The sequence below is a fragment of the Podarcis gaigeae genome (assembly GCF_964106915.1).
Source record: "Podarcis gaigeae genome assembly, chromosome: 4".
NCBI lineage: Eukaryota > Metazoa > Chordata > Lepidosauria > Squamata > Lacertidae > Podarcis > Podarcis gaigeae.
In genome coordinates, this window is record NC_139677.1 from 73,327,993 (window position 1) to 73,347,727 (window position 19,735).

The 19,735-nt window shown below is 42.0% G+C and overlaps 1 protein-coding gene across 8 annotated transcripts in view; it reads left to right on the forward strand.

Moving 5' to 3' along the window:
- Positions 1–19,735, forward strand: part of SENP7 (SUMO specific peptidase 7) — a 39,504-nt gene that overhangs the window by 11,601 nt on the left and 8,168 nt on the right. For 4 of the 8 annotated variants that reach the window (XR_014563566.1, XM_083736169.1, XM_083736172.1 and 1 more), the window contains 12 exons: positions 2,033–2,224; positions 3,828–4,022; positions 9,417–9,520; positions 10,358–10,536; positions 11,181–11,529; positions 11,607–11,779; positions 12,252–12,389; positions 13,099–13,132; positions 14,465–14,641; positions 16,454–16,716; positions 18,718–18,851; positions 19,497–19,613. Coding sequence is in view for 7 of the 8 variants with exons in the window: in XM_083736169.1 (XP_083592295.1) it covers positions 2,033–2,224; positions 3,828–4,022; positions 9,417–9,520; positions 10,358–10,536; positions 11,181–11,529; positions 11,607–11,779; positions 12,252–12,389; positions 13,099–13,132; positions 14,465–14,641; positions 16,454–16,716; positions 18,718–18,851; positions 19,497–19,613 (2,055 nt within the window). In the remaining variant the exon portion in view is untranslated. The remainder of the gene's footprint in view (positions 1–2,032; positions 2,225–3,827; positions 4,023–9,416; positions 9,521–10,357; positions 10,537–11,180; positions 11,530–11,606; positions 11,780–12,251; positions 12,390–13,098; positions 13,133–14,464; positions 14,642–16,453; positions 16,717–18,717; positions 18,852–19,496; positions 19,614–19,735) is intronic. The other 4 variants (XM_083736171.1, XM_083736174.1, XM_083736173.1 and 1 more) reach the window with 2 other exon arrangements.

Below are 19,735 nucleotides of genomic sequence, written 5' to 3' on the forward strand. Positions count from 1 at the left end.
CCTTAAATGTCCCTTAAATGATGTCCCTTAAATTTCAAAGGAAGCAGCTCCTCTCCCTCCCTCCCTGCCGGTCAGGGAGGAGGAAGGCTCCAACTGTGTTGCTTGGCTGTGTTGCTCACCCAATAATAAGTCTAAGAATGACTGGGGGGGTGGAGCTTGCATGCCTTGTGTGTGAATAGTTAATGCAAGCTGAGGGGTTTTTTGAATGCTGGACGCCATTTTGTTGCATGTGCTGCTGCAAACTTTGCAGTGCAAAGCCAGGCCGGGGAGCCATCTTAAGTTGAGGCTGCATAGGCCTTGTGGTGCATGTGATTCAGATTCTATTCAGTTGAACCTCTGGTTACAAAGTTGGTTGGACAGTGTTCACGAAGCTAGCAGCATGCGTTTGACCAGACTGCAGGAGGACAGGAAGACTGGAGTGCCTGGAACAGGTGAGGCTGCTGGTCCCTTATTTTCAAGGCTGCTGGTCCCTTATTTTCAAATCTGAAAGTTGACAGCCTTTTTGTTACAGCGAAGCTAATGCTAGCTAATGCTTTTCTAGCTACTGAATCCTCAGAGAAAGTAATTTTAAAAGTCTTGAGGCCTGGTTGGGGGGGGGGACTACACTGGTTTTTGGGTAACCTAACCTGTCTCCTTCAGTATGTAACTGGGGGGCCTTGAAGATCTGCTGGGTGGCTCTCAGGGTTCTGCTTCTTGACTTCAAGTCAGTGCAGTGGAGCCTTCAAAGCCTGTGACAAAGCATATATTCTTTTTAATGGCCAGTTATGTAGATCATATAGGTATAACTATGTAAAGCAAAGAATGTTTCTATAAATGTACTGATTTTATTTTGTGCAGCCCAGCTTGCGCTGCTTTCATTTTACTTTCACTTTAGGCTTGAGTCAATAATCCTATAAAATAGATACCATTGTCTCTGTTGCCAAAGAAACAGGCTGGTTCTTAAATGTGAAGCGAATACATGTCTACATCACTGTGACTATTAGCGTTTCTTAGGCAACAGAACTAGCAGCTGTTTAAAAATGCATGTAGCTGTGACTTTAAGTAAACTAAAGTAAATGCAACTTCCTTTATTTGGTGCTTGTATTTTATATGGGCACACATTTGTGGAAAATATCTAAGAAGTATCTTGAATGCATTAGCATGTGACAGTTTTCTCTGTGCAGACTTGAATCCGGTGCAGCCATATATAATCTCTCTGAGGCCATGTTTACATTCTGCGTTTGCGATAAAGGCATGATAGCCTCCAGGGAAGCCTCTTTATTGTTCTGTACAGCGTTCATGTCTCTTCTTTGGTTTATGGTTGGCCAGCGTAGCAGCTGCTGGTTTGTGCAGTTCTAAAGTTTCTTTTTTAAAAAAGACATTTCAACACTGCTAAACAGTCCTGGACTCCAGCTGATTTTCTGAAGTGACCTCTGAAGGAACAAGAAGAGACTCCTCCAATTTCCTGGCTTCTCTGAACCCAGTGGAAGACGTTACACAGCTGTGAGGCACTTCTAGCCAGGATTTTGAATTGGCTGGTTCTCTTCTAGTACAGCTATTTCCTTTCTAGGCTGAAGTCCTGATTTCTCTGGCTTCCTTAGGATTATTCTGTATCAGAAAATTTCCAACCTTGGCTTTTGCAGAGTTTTACATTGCCATTCATAATCTTTCAGTGAAGTCATTTAATTTTTATTTGTCACTTCTGAAGACATAAATTAGTGCACTGCAGGTGCCTCTGAAACAAGCCTTGGTAAACTTTTAAGGCATGATTCACTAGGTTCACTTTAAAGAAGGCTTCAGTGGCCAAGCACACAATATGTAGTAAGCAAATCTTTCTCAGTGAAGAATATGTAAAAAGATTAGGTGTGGAAAGAACATTTACTTCCATCTCTCTAAAATAAAATACAATATACATTCTTGGTGAGGGCATCTAAAATGAAAATACAATGTTGGGATTATTACATCCTCCGAAGAATCTTAGTTGAACTCGTGTATCTTATTTAGACTTTAGTTACCTTATTTATCATCATCATTATTATTATATGTATGACAGGCAACCCAAAGTTATCTTGACGAATGTCCTGAAGACGGAAATAGGAAGAAAATACATAAAGACACAGCTTATAACTGATATAACTCATGGTGTCCAGTTGCAGTCAGATCAACAAACCTCACCATCTGTTGACAGTGTAGAGATACGGGAAATATTAAGTCTTCTTCAGCAAAACCTTTTTATATCTAGAAGGTATGTTTTGTTAAGTCTGGCTGTCTCAGACACAATACAGCTTTGCCTACATATTATTAAAATAAATTGCATGCGATTGTATTCCCTGTTACGTTAGCCATTTCTCACTTTTCAATACATCATTATGAAGCACACTTGTGACTTCCATTTTGGGTTTGTTTAGAATGAGATTAAATATGTCTACATATGTCTCTTGTAAAACTTCAGCTAGTTGCTTTCTAACAGTGGGACTAATTCTAGCTAGGCTATTTGGATTATTCAATAGTGAGTTATTCTCGTAATGCTTAACTTTTGTTTAGCATCATTAACATCTTCAGGAGACATGAATTTCCATTCTTGCCTCTTCCTCCCCCTCAGAAAAGAGTGAGTTGCAGTTTTTCCGCTATTCCCCACCCCACCCCCGCACATGTTGAATCTTCTTTGGACTATTTTCTCAGTCCTTCTCTTTGCAATGAAAACATAATTATGTTACCAATAGCAACTTGTCCATTCCTTGGTGAGCCCCTTGGCTTTCCCATAGGACTTTTTATACTCCTCTCAACCAAACACAGTGTTTTGCATTGAAAATACCCTTTGACATGAAAAATAATTGATGGATAGATAAGGCACATGGTGAGGTAATAGTTTAACTTTACCTATAGTTCAGTGGAGCTATACTGAACATCAAGAAAAAAGCATTCATCCCTGAATTGTCCCTGATTGACTTATATGTCAGTGACATGCAAGATGTAAGAACCTGGCTTGAGCCAAATATTTTAAATAAGCAAGAAACCTAATGCTGTAGTGTCTACTTGGTGATTAGCAAAGCTACACTTTTCGCTTCTCTTCATCTGCTACAGATGCATTAGAAAGCAGAAGGAATTGAATTTTAATTCAGAAGCCTGCATGCAGGCCATAACATAAGATCCTGTGACATAAAAAAGTAGACAAATTGGAACCATCAACATAATACAATAAAGTTTTAAAAGATCTAGCCTGGATCATCATCATAGGAAGTCAGTGCCTGCCATATTCAGTAGCATGTTCATGGTTTGCACCATTACTCATGCATACAAAGTTGGTTGAAAAATAATTTTGCAATAGTCTTGTACTTTTGAACAGATAGCCATCTCTATGTAGGTCTATTTTTGCTGCTCCTTCTCTTCAGTGTCAGCAGATATGATTGGCACATCCAAGAATATCAGCCAGCGGCTTCTGAAACAATGGCAAAAGACCACAGTTAATCAGGGTTTTGTCGTTCATTTTTGTATACGTAGTTTGTCAGCTTATAGCTATTTAAATGGTAAGATCTGCTATAGCTGGTCATTTTTTCTTCTATTGAGAGCGGATTTACATTTTTTGCATGACATTTAATAAAACAGTGCCAAGATGCCAACAGGAGCTTAAAATTATCGGTAAGACTTCTTCTGATAGATCTTATCTGAATCTGTCCTTTGGGACCCTTCACTTATTTGCCATCATCTGTTTTTATTCACTTTTATTGTAAACTTCTTGATAGTTATGTTTAATAAAACTCAGGATTAAGTAAACAGTTTCAATACAGTAATTCAACCAAACATTCATTTGATGGGTTTCAGAATGCTAATTATTATATGTATGGCAGGCAACCCAAAGTTACCTTGACAGATGTTCTGAGGACGAAAACAGGAAGAAAATACATTCAAAGGGACCTTTTAACTGATCCTAGTCTATCTGATGCTAACAAGTTGCAATCAGATGAACAGACCTCCTCAACCATTGCCAGCCTAGAGTCATGTCAAAAAATAAGCTCTCAAGAAAGCCGTATTTTACCTAAAAGGTACGTCATTCAGCAATTTATTGATTGATTGATTTATTTATTTATTTATTTTGGTCCTTAATTTATCACTAAAACTATGATTTGGTTGAAAACAATACATACGGATAATATACGTAATCGCCATTGGTCACAACCTGGTCAAAGTTAATTACTTTTAAATGCCATTGATTTCAGCTGGAGAGCTACGCACATGCTTAATTCACTAATTGAAATCAGTAGGATTTTGAATAACTTTGACCCTTTGTTTTTGTGCAAGCTTATGTTTTGTTTTCATTCATAGCCATGATTTGCAATGATTGCCATGGAGGTAACACTACCTGTAGAATAATGCCTTTCACCTCGTTTCCTCCAAAAAGACTTTTACGGAGGGAAGCATTTTTTCATCATTTTTAGTCTGCCAACATGGAAATAAATCAGAAGCCAGCATAATATCCCTACATACTACCTAACATATAGAGGTTCTTTTTAAAGCATGATGGAAGCTATAGTGTATTTGGAATTCAACTCTTTCCATCATAGCGCTTAATATAAAACTGTAGCTATATGCTGGAGCTGTCATACTAAAGACCTGGAACTCATTTCGTCCCTTTGTGTTAGGCTAGTGCAGAAGTTGTGCATCTGGGCAGCCCACTTCCAACAGTGGTGAACTTCTGGGCAGCCCTCAGACCCCTCTTCCCAACTGATTCCCCCCACCTCTGCTGCCCAGCTGTTTAGCCACAGAGATAGTGTTCAAAACCCCCCAGGCGCCAGGCACCTTTTGGGATTGGCGCGAGTCCAGTTGTGACCAAATGAAGATGTCTTGTTGCCAGGTTTTGCAACTGACATCTCCTCCACCTGGCTGGCAGGCAGCAGCGTTTTCTGCTTCTGCATGCACCCCAGCAACAAAATACACTGCTGCCTGCCTACCAGCCAGCCAATCTGTGATGTCTTGTCGCTGTTTTATTCTGGATTGTTTTACTTGCTATTTTAATGTGTTGTAAACCACTTGGACATTTTTTTCTTTAAAATGTAAAGTGGCATAAAATGAAATGAATAATAATAACATTAATAAGCTGCATTGTAAACAAAGAAATGGTGATTAGACAATCTGTTGTGGCAACCGTAGCCTAGGTTTCAGGTGCTTATATATCTGAGTTTCTAACAGAGAAGGCTCTCTAGCTATTCCTTGTGCCTATTAGCTGGGCAGCAGAAGGATGTAGATGATGGGGTCACTGCAGTCCCATTACATGCCTCCTCATTTTATGTGGGATGCCTTTGAAGTGGCACTGAATTTGGTACAAAATGTGACTGCTAGGATGCTGACTGGAACTGTTAAATTGGAGCACATTACCACAATCATGTTTTATCTAAGCTGGCTATCTATTTTCAACCTTTATTCAAGGTGCTAGCTTTGCCCTTGAAAGTTGTAAACAGTTTTCTTAAGAGTCCTCTCTCCCCTCCTCCAAAAGAAGATGGCGGCTTATATGGGCCACTTTAAAAGGCCTTTCTTCAGGTTCCTCTTGTCAGATGTGTGATGAGTTTGTACATCAAACGGTCTGCTCTGCAGTGGTGTTCAAAATTTAGGACAACTTTCCTAGGGAACTTCCATCCCAGGTGACAAAGACTCACTTATTTCAGCAGACTTTTTGTGGGCTACTAGATTTATTCGCAACTACTGCTGCTTCCGATTCTGCTTTGCTTTGCTTATTTCAGTAATGTTACACTAAATGTACGTTTGGTTTTTGTAAGCCATCTTGACTATGGAAGGGTGGGGTACGGCTACTGGAAATCCATAAGTTTATGACATAGTATGTGACAAGCCGGTGCTATGCAAACGGGCCAGCAGTTATTTTAAGATGGAGGATAAATATGGTTTACCGTATTTTTCACTCTATAAGACACACTTTTTCCCTCCTAAAAAGTAAGGGGAAATGTGTGTTCATCTTATGGAGCAAATGCAGGCTGCGCAGCTATCCCAGAAGCTAGAACAGCGAGAGGGGACGCTGTGCAGCGCTCCCTCTTGCTATTCTAGCTTCTGGCTTGACCTCGCAAAGCCTCTTCAGGGCAGGGGTAACCTTCATCCCGTTGCCCTGAAGAGGCTTCGTGCGGCTATCCCAGAAGCCAGAACAGCAAGAGGGATCGCTGCACAGTGATCCCTCTCGCTGTTCTGGCTTCTGGGATTCAGAATATTTTTTTTCTTGTTTTTCCTCCTCCAAAAACTAGGTGCGTCTTATAGAGCGAAAAATACGGTTACTTTGAAGCAGAAACACTCCAACTCAGTATGGGTTGTTTGGCATTTCTTCATTTCTTTTACTAGAAAACAGAAAAGGGGGGCAAACAATAATAAAGGGAACAGACAGTATTTGTTATTTCATCTTCAGAATACAGGCTTACCTCAGTTCGGTTCCAGACCACTGCAATCAAGCAAATGCCACAATAAAGGGAGTCACACCATTTATACTGTTTCCCAGTGCATATAGAAGTTATGTTTACACTATACTGTGGTCTATTAAGCCAGCCCCCGCCCCCCGGCTGCAGGGGCAGGAGGGGGAAAACGCAGCCGCAGCCCTAGCCAGCTCCACTTCAGTGGCCAGAAGAGGGGCAGTGGGGGCTTGGCTGCCTGCAGCTGCACCCGCATCCTCGTGAGGAGCAATATCTGCAGAGCACAGCAAAATGAAGTATGCCTGTATATAGCACTTGGGCTTGAAATATTTGCATGTGATTGCTTGTATTGGGGGACCTCTGGGTATTGCAAACCAACAGATTAAGCTTTATAGGGAGTAAGTACAGTGGTATCTCGAGTTACAGATGCTTCAGGTTACAGACTCCGCTAACCCAGAAATAGTACCTCAGGTTAAGAACTTTGCTTCAGGATGAGAACAGAAATCGCACAGCGGCGGTGCAGCGGCAGCGGGAGGCCCCATTAGCTAAAGTGGTGCTTCATGTTAAGAACAGTTTCAGGTTAAGAACGGATCTCCGGAATGAATTAAGTTCTTAACCCAAAGTACCACTGTACAAGTAACCAACTTTAAAAATTACTTTAGCAGTAGTTTTTGCATTTTACACTCTTGCGAAATGTGTGAAGACTGATACTGGAGATGATAGAGGGAAAATGTGGGTCTTTGATACTTGCACTTGGTTTAACTTTCAAAATTCAGTGTGTTTGAGTTGAATCAACATAACAGATTATTTACTATTTCTTTCTTTTATTTTACTGAAAATATCCCAGCAAGTCAGATCCAATAAATATTTTTTTTGGCCACATTTCAAAGTGCTGTTGTTTGTCAACGAGTTCATTTCCTTGGCATGGTTTGGACATAAGACTGTGAGAGCCAATGTGGTGTGGTAGGAGACCTGGGTTTAAAATCCCAAGTGGCCACAAAGCTCAGTGGGTGATCTTGGGCCAGTCACTGCCTCTCTGGCTAACCTACTTCACAGGGTTCTTGTGGGCATTAAAGAGGGGCGAGGGGGGAGAACTACATATGCCACCTTGAGCAGCAGAAGACTGTATGCTAAAGAACGGAGGTTACAGAAAATACCATCTGTAAAAGGATGGTTAGGAAAGGTGAAGGGTTTTGTTCTAACTGGCCAAACAGACATTTATGGGTACAAGGAAAAATTATAATTTCATACTAACTGGAAGTCTTTTCCAGAGTATTGCTAAATAAATACAGTGGTACCTCCTGTTGCGAACGGCATCTGTTCTGGAGGTCTGGCCGCATCCCAAGGAATTCGCAACTGGAGGACTGATTCTGCACAGTTTAGCACTTCTGCGCATGCATGCGGTGTAGTGAAACCCGGAAAAATGCTTCCGGTTTGCTGCATTCGCATCCCGAAGTTTACGTATCAGAGGGATACGTAAGCGGAGGTACGACTATATGTTACTTTCTCAGTCAAAGGGAAGTCTCAAAGTACTTTAAAGTATTTATATCACAGGAAAATGCATCATAGGAATATATAGTACCGTATATTTCACTCTATAGGACACACCCGATCATAGGACGCACCTTGTTTTAGAGGGGGAGAACAAGAAAAAAAATTATCCCCCTCCGTGCGCAGTGCCCCTTCAGCGAAGCGGCAGGAGAAACGGAGCCCGGCTTTCTCCCGCCAGCCTCAAAGAGCAGGTTGGGGAGCAGTGGAAAGGCAGCGCGCAGCCTTCCCGCTGCTCCCGAGCTTGTGGGGCTGGCGGTTGGGGAAGCCTGGCTTTCCCCCACCGCCAGCCCCAAAGAACAGGTCAGGGAGTCCCAGGGAACACACATTCGCTCCATAAGACGCACAGACATTTCCCCTTAGATTTTAAGAGGAAAATAGTGCTTCTTATAGAGCGAAAAATACGGTATATTAATAGTAAAATTGTTATCCTTGAACAATGTCTGTTGTTTTCTGTATTTCTTTTTCTGTAAGCTGTGTCTAATGCTGTGCATGTGGGTCTAAAACTCACACAACAGAATGTCTTTTCTCCCTGCTCACCCTCTGAAGCAGATTGTGAGGGTTCGAGAGGGGCTGTGGAGGAGGAGAAGAGAAAGTTCCATTTTGCAAGCAGAAGTCTGCTGTGCTAGTGGAAAAGCAGGATTGGATATGTCCAACTAGTTGTTACTGTTAATGGAAATATAATCACAGAAGATGGCGATGGATAGATAGATCTCATTTATATTCCTTTAATTTGCTAAATTAGTGAAAATATAGTGAGATTGTCTGCCGGCTTCTTTCTGATTGATATGCTAAATCAATAGCAATTTATTATATCTGTATTTTTTCCCCAAATAAATTTTTATTGTTTTCAACATGTAATTCTTTTTCTAACAATCCTTATTGTCACATTATAATCCCTTTGACTCTGCCGAGTCCTGACTTCCCTCCCTCCCGACCGCTGGTATATACATCATTTATATTTGTATTTTTTAATATGCCTACATGTAACACCCATTACTTGATACATAAGTCTAGTTAACTTGTTTAATAACAGCACAATCTTGTACATGGTTTTACCCACGAGTAAATTCCATTGTGTGCAGTAGGGCTTACATCCTATTAAGTGCATTTAGGAAGGTAGGATCGCAGCCCCTGTGTATGTAAACATATTTCTGATTACATATATCAGGGGAAATGGAACATGTTTTCCTCCCTTCTTATAGTACAGAAGGAAGTAGGGACAGAGTGAGCCTAACTTGAAACCATACGTTGTCACAGATATGACATGACAAAAGGGCTTAGACTAAGATTATTTGTCAGAGATGGACTATGAGTCTTGTTGAGATCTGTTTGAAGGAGCATGAATTGGTTTTATTTTTAGTGACCATTGTGAAGGTTATAAACCAGGTAAGCAGTTGTAGCATCGTGAAATATACCTAAACAGTATTCATTGTTCTTGAAAACATATGGGTGATTAATGTTTTGGTGTATTTTTTTCCACAGGCATGGGACATCTCAACGAAGGCTGAATGACCAGAAACCATATAAAGATGCAGAAACTCATAGCACTTTTTTGCCTTTAAAAAGATGTGACGTGATTCTAGAAGGTTAGTATTTTAGAAATTATGTAATATATTTTAATATTTGGATATGGCATTTGAACTAATGGGGTTTGTGAGATAGGGTTCTCCTTTGTCCAAACTAAGACATGGTTCTCTATCTGTGAAACTTTGTGCAGTACAGTTTATGAAAGTTTTCTTATCTCCACAAAATAGAAATCCAAGCTCTTTGATAATTTCATCCTTGAAATAAGTTCGACAGATTACAGGGCATGAAATGTGTTTTGTGCCTTAATGCAAATTTTGTAAGCATGCTAATTCCATTAAACTTGATGAAACTTACTTCTGTGTAACGAGTTTAGGGTTAGGGTCTTGGAAATTCAAGTTTGCCCTAATGTTTAGCACAGTTAACTACTCCTTCATAAATTCAGTTAATGAATGATACAGCATGGATATATTTTTCCTGTATATATGAATGAGTGGTAATTCCAATTTGTTGAATAACTGAATACAGAAGGTGCCAATTATTTCAGATTCTTAGATTCTTCAATAAGGGATAAAAGGGGCTTTTTTAGAGGAACAAGGCAAGTTTTAAATATTTCTTACCATGATTGTGAAACATAGAGAACATATATATAAAGAGAGGGAGGAATAGTTTCCAGAGTCAGAATTCAGCTTGGAACATGTGAGGTTACAAAAAAGTTTGGACTCCAGTCTTATCAAGGCTTAGCAAACACAGTAAGTCTTATCTCTGAGCAACATGCATAGGGTTGCCCTGTTAATATCCCCTTTAATGTAAGGTTTTCTATTTATGTCTAAAGCAGTAAAACAAGCATGCATGGCTAAGAGTATATTCATTTGCTAATTCCTTTATTTTTAAAAAAGACTGCAACAAAAAGAATAAAGAAAGAGATTGGCCAGAGAAAACAAGAAAAGATTCCAAGAATTTCTTTCCTGGTTTGAGGGAAGCAACCTTTCAAAACAATGAGAGCAGAAAAAGAAGGAGTGATGTTTTCTCAAATCAATGGAACATATATTCCTCACCAAAATCACCACTACCAAGTGTAAGTAACTTTTGCACGTTTTGGTAGCAGTAAAGATTGAGAAATTGTGCCAGTGGCATATAAGTCATTTTACATTTAATGCATACATACGTCAGTATATAGTCAGATATAAATCCCTATAGTGTTTGTACCAAACTCTGAAAATAAAAAAGCTCAGATACATAAGCAAGGCAATCTGTTTTCGAGTCTTATGTGAAAAGCTTTGCGCTCAAAAATGGGCTGAAAAGGTTTAGAAGAATCTAGATTTTCCTGAGGCCTCTAGACTCATGGCCATGTTGAGATCTAGAGGTTTCTGAGCTTTCCACCTCTGGTGGAGCTCATGTTCCTCCCATAGCAGTCCAGGTTTCCTCCATGAGAGTGGCAGGCTTTGCAGGAAGGAGATACTTGATTTTATGAGGAGAACAGCTGGGAGGCCTGTAGCAGTGACTGTCTCCGTGGTCTCATTCAAGGCAATCTGAGGCTCAGGAGCTTCCGTGCAACTTTTCCCACTCCTAACCTTAAATCGGGTTCTTTCCACTGTTCCTTTGAGTTCACGCAGTGGTGGACTTAATTGAAAGCTTATTCGTAAATTTCCACGTGTGAAGAAACTTCACTTTTACTGCCCAGAGTCATCCTGAATTTTTCATTTCATTTTAATTTTGCAGAAAGAACAGAGAACAGAACCAATTCAGTCACCTGGCTGCAGGAGCTCAGGTGAGAATTGCCAGAGTCATACGCACAGCCCTCAGCAGGAAAATATTCCCCAACCATTGGAAACGGACTGTAGTGAAGCATTTGCCAGCAGTAATGAGAACACTGCTGCTCACTGTCCAGGGGAAAAATGGTCCTACTCTTCTCCCAAGAGAAAGCAGCCTTCCATCACCAGCAAGGATGAGCAGGTTTCCCCACTCCTCAGCTCTGCTCAGAAGAAGAAAGCGAATACAATTCTACCTCCCAAAGAGCCATTGAATAGATCTGAAAGGAATAAAAAGTCGGCTGATTCGGCTGAACCAAGTATGTAACTGTAACTCCTTTCCCTTGTTTCCAGTCACTTGGAGTTAGAGCCTTACACCACTTTCATTTTGCTTTAGTTGTGCTTTCTAGTGATGAAGAAGAGGGACACTCGGAGACAGAAGATCCAGAGAGAGACCTGCAGACTGGGAAAAGCCTCAAACCTGAGAAGAAGGAAATGGAACAGGAAGCTGTGTTACCTTTGTCAGAAGGGCAGCTATCACAGGTTGCAGCTGAAGGTGAAACAGAACAGGTAAACAATCAGCTCTATAGGAGCTTTTTCCTCCCTTTATCATGCTAGAAGCCATATCATGTATCACTCCTGTATGACCTAGTCACCCCCATAGATACCAAAAGGATAGTGTACACCACTTCTAACCAAATTTTCAGTGGAGCTTACTTCTCGAAGCTCTTCTTAGAATTACAGCCTCACAGTGAATTCTATTCCTTTGGTAATAGCTGTATAAATGGCACCACCGTGTGGCAAAAAATGATTACAAGGGATTCAGTACATTATCAGCCTGGTACATTCAGTATGGTACCTTATCATTTGCTTCAAGAAGTAGAAACCTGATTGTTATCATTATCTGTGCATGACACACATAAAACTGGGGGTATGGAATGTCTACTTTAAAAACTCTTTATTTTTTTAAAAAAAACATTCTTAGAAGTTTGGAATGGGGAGAGGAGACAGCCTCAACATGTGTGTGTTGTTTATTTTATAGGTTTCAGCTGAACCACTTAAACCGTGCTCCTCTGCAGATCATAGCACCTTCGGCGATCAGATGGGTCTTGCCTTAGATATAAATTTTGAAATAATTTATATTGGAAAATATAAAGGAAAAGCAACAGGTTGTGCCAGAGTAAGTTTACTGCTACTGATCCATGGCGGTCAGGAGCTTTTCCGTAAAGCTCTTGAACTTGCCTTTCTTGAACAACAGCCTCCCCTCATTCTGAGCCAGAAACAGGGGGCAGAAGGCATCAGAATATTTTTTTGAATATAGCACTGGTGTCTGCTGTCCAAAGGAAAAAAGTGAAAAGATTCCACTGAGCTTCCAATAGCAGCCCCTAATGTGTGCCTAAGCAGCTTTTTGGCTCATGAGCATCGTCTCTGGCCAGCATCCAGTCCGCAATTGCCAGTATATATATCCTGCTGAGATGTAGTGAGATGTAGACATGCTTAAAAAAAAAGGTGCAAAACTGCAGCCTAAGTGTTATACATTAGCTTGCTTCATTGTATGTTAATGCGATCTTATTTTGAAAGTCCCTCTGTTTAAAAAAGGGCATGTGGCACCAAGTGGGGGATGCTGCTATTTACCTTAAAAATAAGCTACTTTCTTAAAAATAAGTTTATTAAATGTTCATCTTTTGAGTAGAACATACTGTGAGGTGAATGCACTTAAGGTTGCCAGGCAAGTGTTAATTTTAGATTCAAAATTTGCAACATAAAAGTTTGGTCAAAATACTCACTTATTCGTTTTCCTCTGATTTAATTTCTAATGTATTAGCAGAAGGTGTTTCCAAACAGTACTGTTGAAAATACTTTTTTTCTCTCTCTCTTTTCTTTTTAAGTTTACCGTCAGCTACATTCAGATCCCATTTGAAGGTAAGGCTCTACGATATTTTATTGCAGTTTGGTCAGCCATTTATATAAATAACAGTTATGTTTAGAAGATTGAAGTAAGCTATGTTTTTACAGCGTTGCATGTCACGGTTCCCTCTTATTTAGACCAGGAGTGAGGACAAGAGCTTGGAATATGAGGAAAGGGGAGTGAGACTGTACAGCACAGCCTTCTTGATAACGCCCCCGGCCACCAATTAACCCCCAACTGACATGGTGGGAGTCCCAGGGGCTGCCCCTTCCCAGCCTGTGGACGATGAACAGGGTTCAGAGGCACAATAAGCTGAGACAGAGTGGGAGAGTTCAGAGGAGGAGGCTTGCCCAGTGATCTCTCTTGAGAGAGATGGTGCTTCAAGAGAAGATTGGAGTCTTGTCCCCCTGGAAGAGGTTCCTGGCTTCAGTTCAGGAATTCCTACAGACATAGGGATTCTTGCAAGTAGTTAAGCTTTCTCTGTTTAAACAGCTCTGTTTCTCTGCTTAACAGCTAGGCAGGCCAGCAGAGGAACTTGCTGGAACGACTTCACGGCTCCCATGCAGTCTTGCAACTTAGTGAAAATCTTGGACTCCTGAACTTCGACCCTTCCTGTTGGCCTCTATTGTTGCTATTTCCTTGCCTTGCAGAAACACCTGGACTAGATTCTGCTCTTTGCTGACCACTGAATTTGTACTGTTAGACTGCTGTAATAAATGTTCACTTTATTACTTACAAGTAAACACACCAGTGGTGTAGTCTTGGGCAGGAGCCAGGTCATTGCCTATTGCTAAAAATAATAATAAAGTCTAATACCCCCTCAACTTTTTCAGAAGTGTCTAATATTTACATGTATTGGGGCAGGATGGCAATTTTTAATACAGTTCACAATTCCAGCAAAAAGAGTAGTAGAGTACCCCAGGTTCAGTCTCTGACATCTCCAGTTTTAAAAAGATGATAGCAAACAACTGTAAAAACTCTGCCTTAAAGACCCTTGTAAACTACTTCCAGTCAGAACAGACAATACTGAATTAAATGGACAAAGAAATTGACTTGGTATAAGTCATGTCTCCCTTCAATTTCACATAATAGGTTGTTTTGGAAAGAAGTGTTGACTGCTAGAGATAATGAGTCAAGCTTAGGATATCTGATATACCAGAAGCGGGACAAGTTTTGAATGAATGACTGTTCACATTTTTCAGAAATGATTTCATGTTCTTGAGAATCATGGTTTTGCATCTTGCTTAGTGATTATTTCCTTGAAAAATAGTAATGTGAAGCAATGGTTGCTGGTGCAAGTCAATCCTGTATATCATCTTGTGTATTTCGAATTCTGTTCCCTGCAGTGGCTCATAAGAAGATTGAACTGTCAGTGGATTCTGTGCACTTAAGAAAGTTTGGGCTGTGGATGAATAAAGATTCTTCAACTTCAAGGAACTGCAATACCTTTTTTCTTTGGCTGTCATCAGATTATGTGGAGCAGATTGAAAAACAAATTGGAACGCTTATATTAAACAAGCAAGGTAGTTGGGAAATAATTAAATAATTTGATTCATACCCAGAAATGGATGGAGAGAGCTGGAGAGTCCTTGTGGCTCGCGAGCCCGAAGAGGACGTTGGTGAGAGCGGAGAAGGAACTGGAGGCGCAGTGGGGCTTTGTTCGGCTGCTCAGGGTCCCCGCCTAATAGCTGATGTGCATGGTGACGCAGCAGCCACTGCCATTGCTTCTTCTTGCAGCCTCCAGCTGGTCCCAGAGCTTCTATTCCAGTTGTGGATATTTTTGGTACAGTATTTTTGAATTGGATAGGAGAGCCGCAGAGACAATATTTAAATGGCGCTTAGGGTAGCACTGTGGGTTAAACCACAGAGCCTAGGACTTGGTGATCAGAAGGTCGGCGGTTCAAATCCCCGCGATGGGGTGAGCTCCCATTGTTCAGTCCCTGCTCCTGCCAACCTAGTAGTTTGAAAGCACGTCAAAGTGCAAGTAGATAAATAGGTAGGAAGGTAAATGGCGTTTCCGTGAACTGCTCTGGTTTGCCAGAAGCGGCTTAGTCATGCTGGCCACATGACCCAGAAGCTGTACGCCGGCTCCCTCGGCCAGTAAAGCGAGATGAGCACAGCAACCCCAGAGTCGGTCACGACTGGACCTAATGGTCAGGGGTCCCTTTACTTTACCTTTTACTAGAGGGTGCTTTTCCCTTAACACTTGCGGAGCACCGGAACGTAACCCCCAAATAAGTGGGGAGTCACCTGTAGGCAGCTTCCAGTGTGAACCAGGTCCTCCATGGGAGCAAAGAGTCATGCTGAAGTGCATATCCACGACCTTGACATCCCTACTCCCACTTCCCGTCGGTGTAAGCTACAGTGTTGGGAGAGCAACCCCATCATCACCACCACCACCGAGCCCAAGTTCAGTAGGTGGCAACTGATGGCAACCAGCTGTAATCCCTATTCATGGATTGCCTCCTAGCAGTAACCCTTGTGCATCAGGCTGATATCTTTTTATGCTCTCAGAACTTCTTAAATGTCACTTGGTTGCTCTTCTTTTTCACCTGCAATGCTTTTATGTCCTGTTTGCTTCTGCTACTTGTATATTTTCAGTTTTCTACTTTCTGTTCTTTTCTTAATTTTTGTTGTTTTTTCCCCACACTGAGAGCAGTATTAAACAGATGAAGGAGCAAAGAAATAAAATATTTTAAATCTACTGCTTCAGTGGAAGATAACAGTTTACAGAGACATCGCAATATGTTGTTGTTGTCATGTTTGCACTTTTGTTTGTAAGCTGCTTTGATCGACAAATTTTTGTGAAGAGGGAAAGTGGGCACACCTTTAAATTACCGTATTTTTCGCCCTATAGGACGCACCGTCCCATAAGGCGCACCTAGTTTTTTGGGGGGGAAATAAAGGGAAAAAATTATTTCCCCCCCCCAGGCGCGGGGCTGGGGCGGGGGAGGCCCGAGCTTCCCCCGCCCCAGCCCCCAAACAGGCAGCTCTCTGCAAGCTGTGGGAGCCCAGCGCTGGCTCCCGCTGCTTGCGGAGAGGTCTGCGAAGCCTGGAGAGCGAGAGGGGTCGGTGCTCTCCAGGCTTCAGCAAAAGCCTGCATTCGCCCCATAGGATGCACACACATTTCCCCTTCATTTTTGGAGGGGAAAAAGTGTGTCCTATAGGGCGAAAAATACGGTAATTAGATTTTGTCTCATAGACTTGTTTTGTATTATTTCTGCTCTGCCTTCTGCCTAAGCTACTGACTGAATTGCATAGATAAGTGAATAATTGCAGCTCCATAGTGCTTCCTGTAAGTCGCTACAAACACATTGCTTTTTCATTTCTTACAGCTAAGAGTGTTGAGTTTATTTTTATTAAACTGCCTCAGCTGCTCACAGAAGATGATCAGGTCATTCTGAAAAAAATAATTGTGGAAGTGAGCAAGAAGAATGCCTCTCCAGACCTCTGTGACTACTTACTGTGGGAGGATGCTATTGAGTTTCTTAAAGAAATCCCACGTGAGGAAAACGCCTTCCTTGATCAGTGCTATGAAGCATCCCAGCAGCACTTACAGAAGGACAGCACTTCAGTTCTGATGGAACCACCCCCTCAGGTAAATCAGTTTTTCTCAAATGAATTATTTGGAGTTACCAGAGCTGGGAAGGAAAACAACAGTTTCCTGGAGGGAACACTGTGCATTTAAAGCTCAGAACCTTTACCATTAATTTTAACACTTTCCAGAGGTGTAGCTGTGTTAAGTCTTCTGCAGCAGAAACAACAGAATCTTACGGCACCTTGAAAGACAGAGTGGAATCCAGAGACGCTTGAGAAGACTTCATCATCCTCTCCTCCCCACTGCAGCCTCATGCATGCCCCCCACCCACAAATGACAGAATTGTAGAGTTGCCCTCAGGATCATCTAGTCCAGCGGTCCTCAACCTGTGGGTCCCCAGATGTTGTTGGACTACAACTCCCATCACCCCTAGGTAGCAAGGCCAGAGCTCAGGGATGATGGGAGTTGTAGTCCAACATCTGGGGACCCACAGGTTGAGAACCGCTGATTCTAGAACAACACTGCAGTGCAGGAGTCCAGGCCCATACAGAGCTCATCTGAGGCTCTGGGAAGGAGCCTTGTTAAAGTTATAAACCCAAACAAAAAAGCAGTCGGTCTCTGGTAGAGTTGCCCCGCCCCGCCCAGCTGGCTGATCCCTCAGAGGCCCAGGGCAAGTGTACCTGACTGCCGCCCCTCACCCTCTGCACAGGTCTGCAGGAATCTCCACTAGACCATATAGGATTGTCATATATTATCACATATTATGAAGAAGAGGAGGAGTTTGGATTTGATACCCCGCTTTATCACTACCTGAAGGAGTCTCAAAGCGGCTTACATTCTCCTTTCCCTTCCTCCCCCACAACAAACACTCTGTGAGGTGAGTGGGGCTGAGAGACTTCAAAGAAGTGTGACTGGCCCAAGGTCACCCAGCAGCTGGAGGGGCGGAGACGCGAACCCGGTTCACCAGATTACGATACTACCGCTCTTAACCACTACACCACACTGGCTCCCTTTATGAAGCCTTTACTATTGCTATAAGGCCTTTAATCCTCCCCTGCCTTCTGTACCTAGGCACCCATATATCTTCAGAGCACCAATTCAGAGCTCTTACTATGATCAAACACATTAATCAGTTTAGAGTCAGGGGTGTTGCCATCCAGTGTACCTTGTACATTCTTCCGTAATTGCACTGTTTTGATGATGTTCCCTTGACTTGCCACCGGTGAGACAAAACAACAGACCTGACTGTGTTACCTCCCTATAGATTTACTTCTAGGCAGAATCTACCAAACTTTCTCATTAGCCATTCCTTTGAGCTGCAGGTGCTTCATTGCATCCATCGTCTTTCCTCTACCCCCCCCCCCGCTCATTTGCCCTTCCCCTCCCCTCCATTTGCTCTGTCATTTGCCCAGCCCTATTCTCTCAAGCATTCGCACACCAACTCACCTCCTTCTCTCCTATAGCGCCAGGCTGCTTTTCCTCTCACCAACTCAGACGCTTGCTTGGACAGCTTCTTTCATCATTCACTCCCTTACTCTTGTTAGTCCTTCCTGGATGGTCTCTCCCTCCCTTGCCTGCCCAGGACGCCACCAGCACCTCATTTGCCACTAGCCACTGTTTTATCTTCCAGCTACTAGGGTATCTTCTAAGCCACTTCTGCCCTTCCGGGTTGCCAAGCTTTGCGTTTATGTGTTCTTCTCATCTCCAACAACTCCCTATATGGGCAATGGCCACTTCCTCACTCTATTTTATCATTCCCTTCTATATTGTGAAAAATGTGAGGGTCTCACTGGCCTTGGAGCATTAATATTTTTCAGAATTATAGGATTAGTTTCTGGGTCTAGAGCTGATTTGAAGAGAGAGCCCTCTGAATTGATGATTTCCTATATCTTACATGCTAAATAACAGATTTAGTGAGGTGGGAAAATGTATTTTAAGTCGCCATATGTGATTTCTTGAAGCCAACTTTCAAGTTTCGGCTGACCTACTTGCAACTTTCTTATCCGTATCGCAGCCTTTAACAAAGACAAAGAAAGATGATTTTGCCTTTCTCTCTGGCAGGAATCAAAAGCAAGCCTCAACAAGCCCAGTTACATGCTACTGCAGAAGCCAAATAATGGTCATTATTCCTTTTCCATCACTTCCGTGCAGAGGAACGAGTGGAAAGAGTTGCGAGCGACTGGACCCGTTCGGAAGTATGTATGGTTGGTTACATGATACTGACATGTCCAGAAGGAAATTATATAGGGAAACACCCACTGGCTTCCTTAGTTGTTAAGAATTACCTTGAAAGACTGAAATGAAATACATTGAAAAAATATAAAGTTGTTGATGAAGATGTGTTTCTTCATTTGTCATTCTAGCTCCAAACCAGGAAAGCATTGTTGTTAGAAAAAAACAAAGCAGGAGATAAATGATGGTCTTAATGCAGCTTGATTTTTGGTTAGCATGGAATGCTGAGTCAGCAGTGGCTTAGCATGAATACATGGGCTCCCAGAGAGGTGATTGTGGCTGCTTTGCTCCTGTGGCCTGTTGCCGTGGTGCTACTGTGAGCTAAGCTGTGGTTTGGCTGAGCAGGTCGTCCAACCCATTGTTCATGGTTTTATCCCCAGACAAAGCATGAGGTATAGCCAAGATTTGTTCTATGGCTTACCACATGCTATGTTATGGCTTAGCTTGGTGTTACTTGTGAACAGAGCCATTTATCTCTTGTCCACCTTTATAGATGAATGATAAAACAGCTTGTTGTACTCTCCTGTCATTTGTTATAACTTCATAAGAACTAGATCTGCTTTTCATTGAATTATCAGAAGGTATTTAATGTCTCTTTTGCTTCCTAGCTTGATTGTTTACCCTCCCCCACCTGCCAAAGGGGGCCTGGGTGTCACAAGAGAAGATTTGGAGTGTTTAGAGTATGGAGAATTCCTCAATGATGTGATCATTGACTTTTACCTTAAGTAAGTTTAGTAGAGTAAAATAAGTATAGTATATAATATGTTCCACTCGGGTTACGTGGTGCTAACGCCTGTGGGGAGACTCGTTTTCACCCCTGCCTTTGTACGTGAATGAATACAAGATA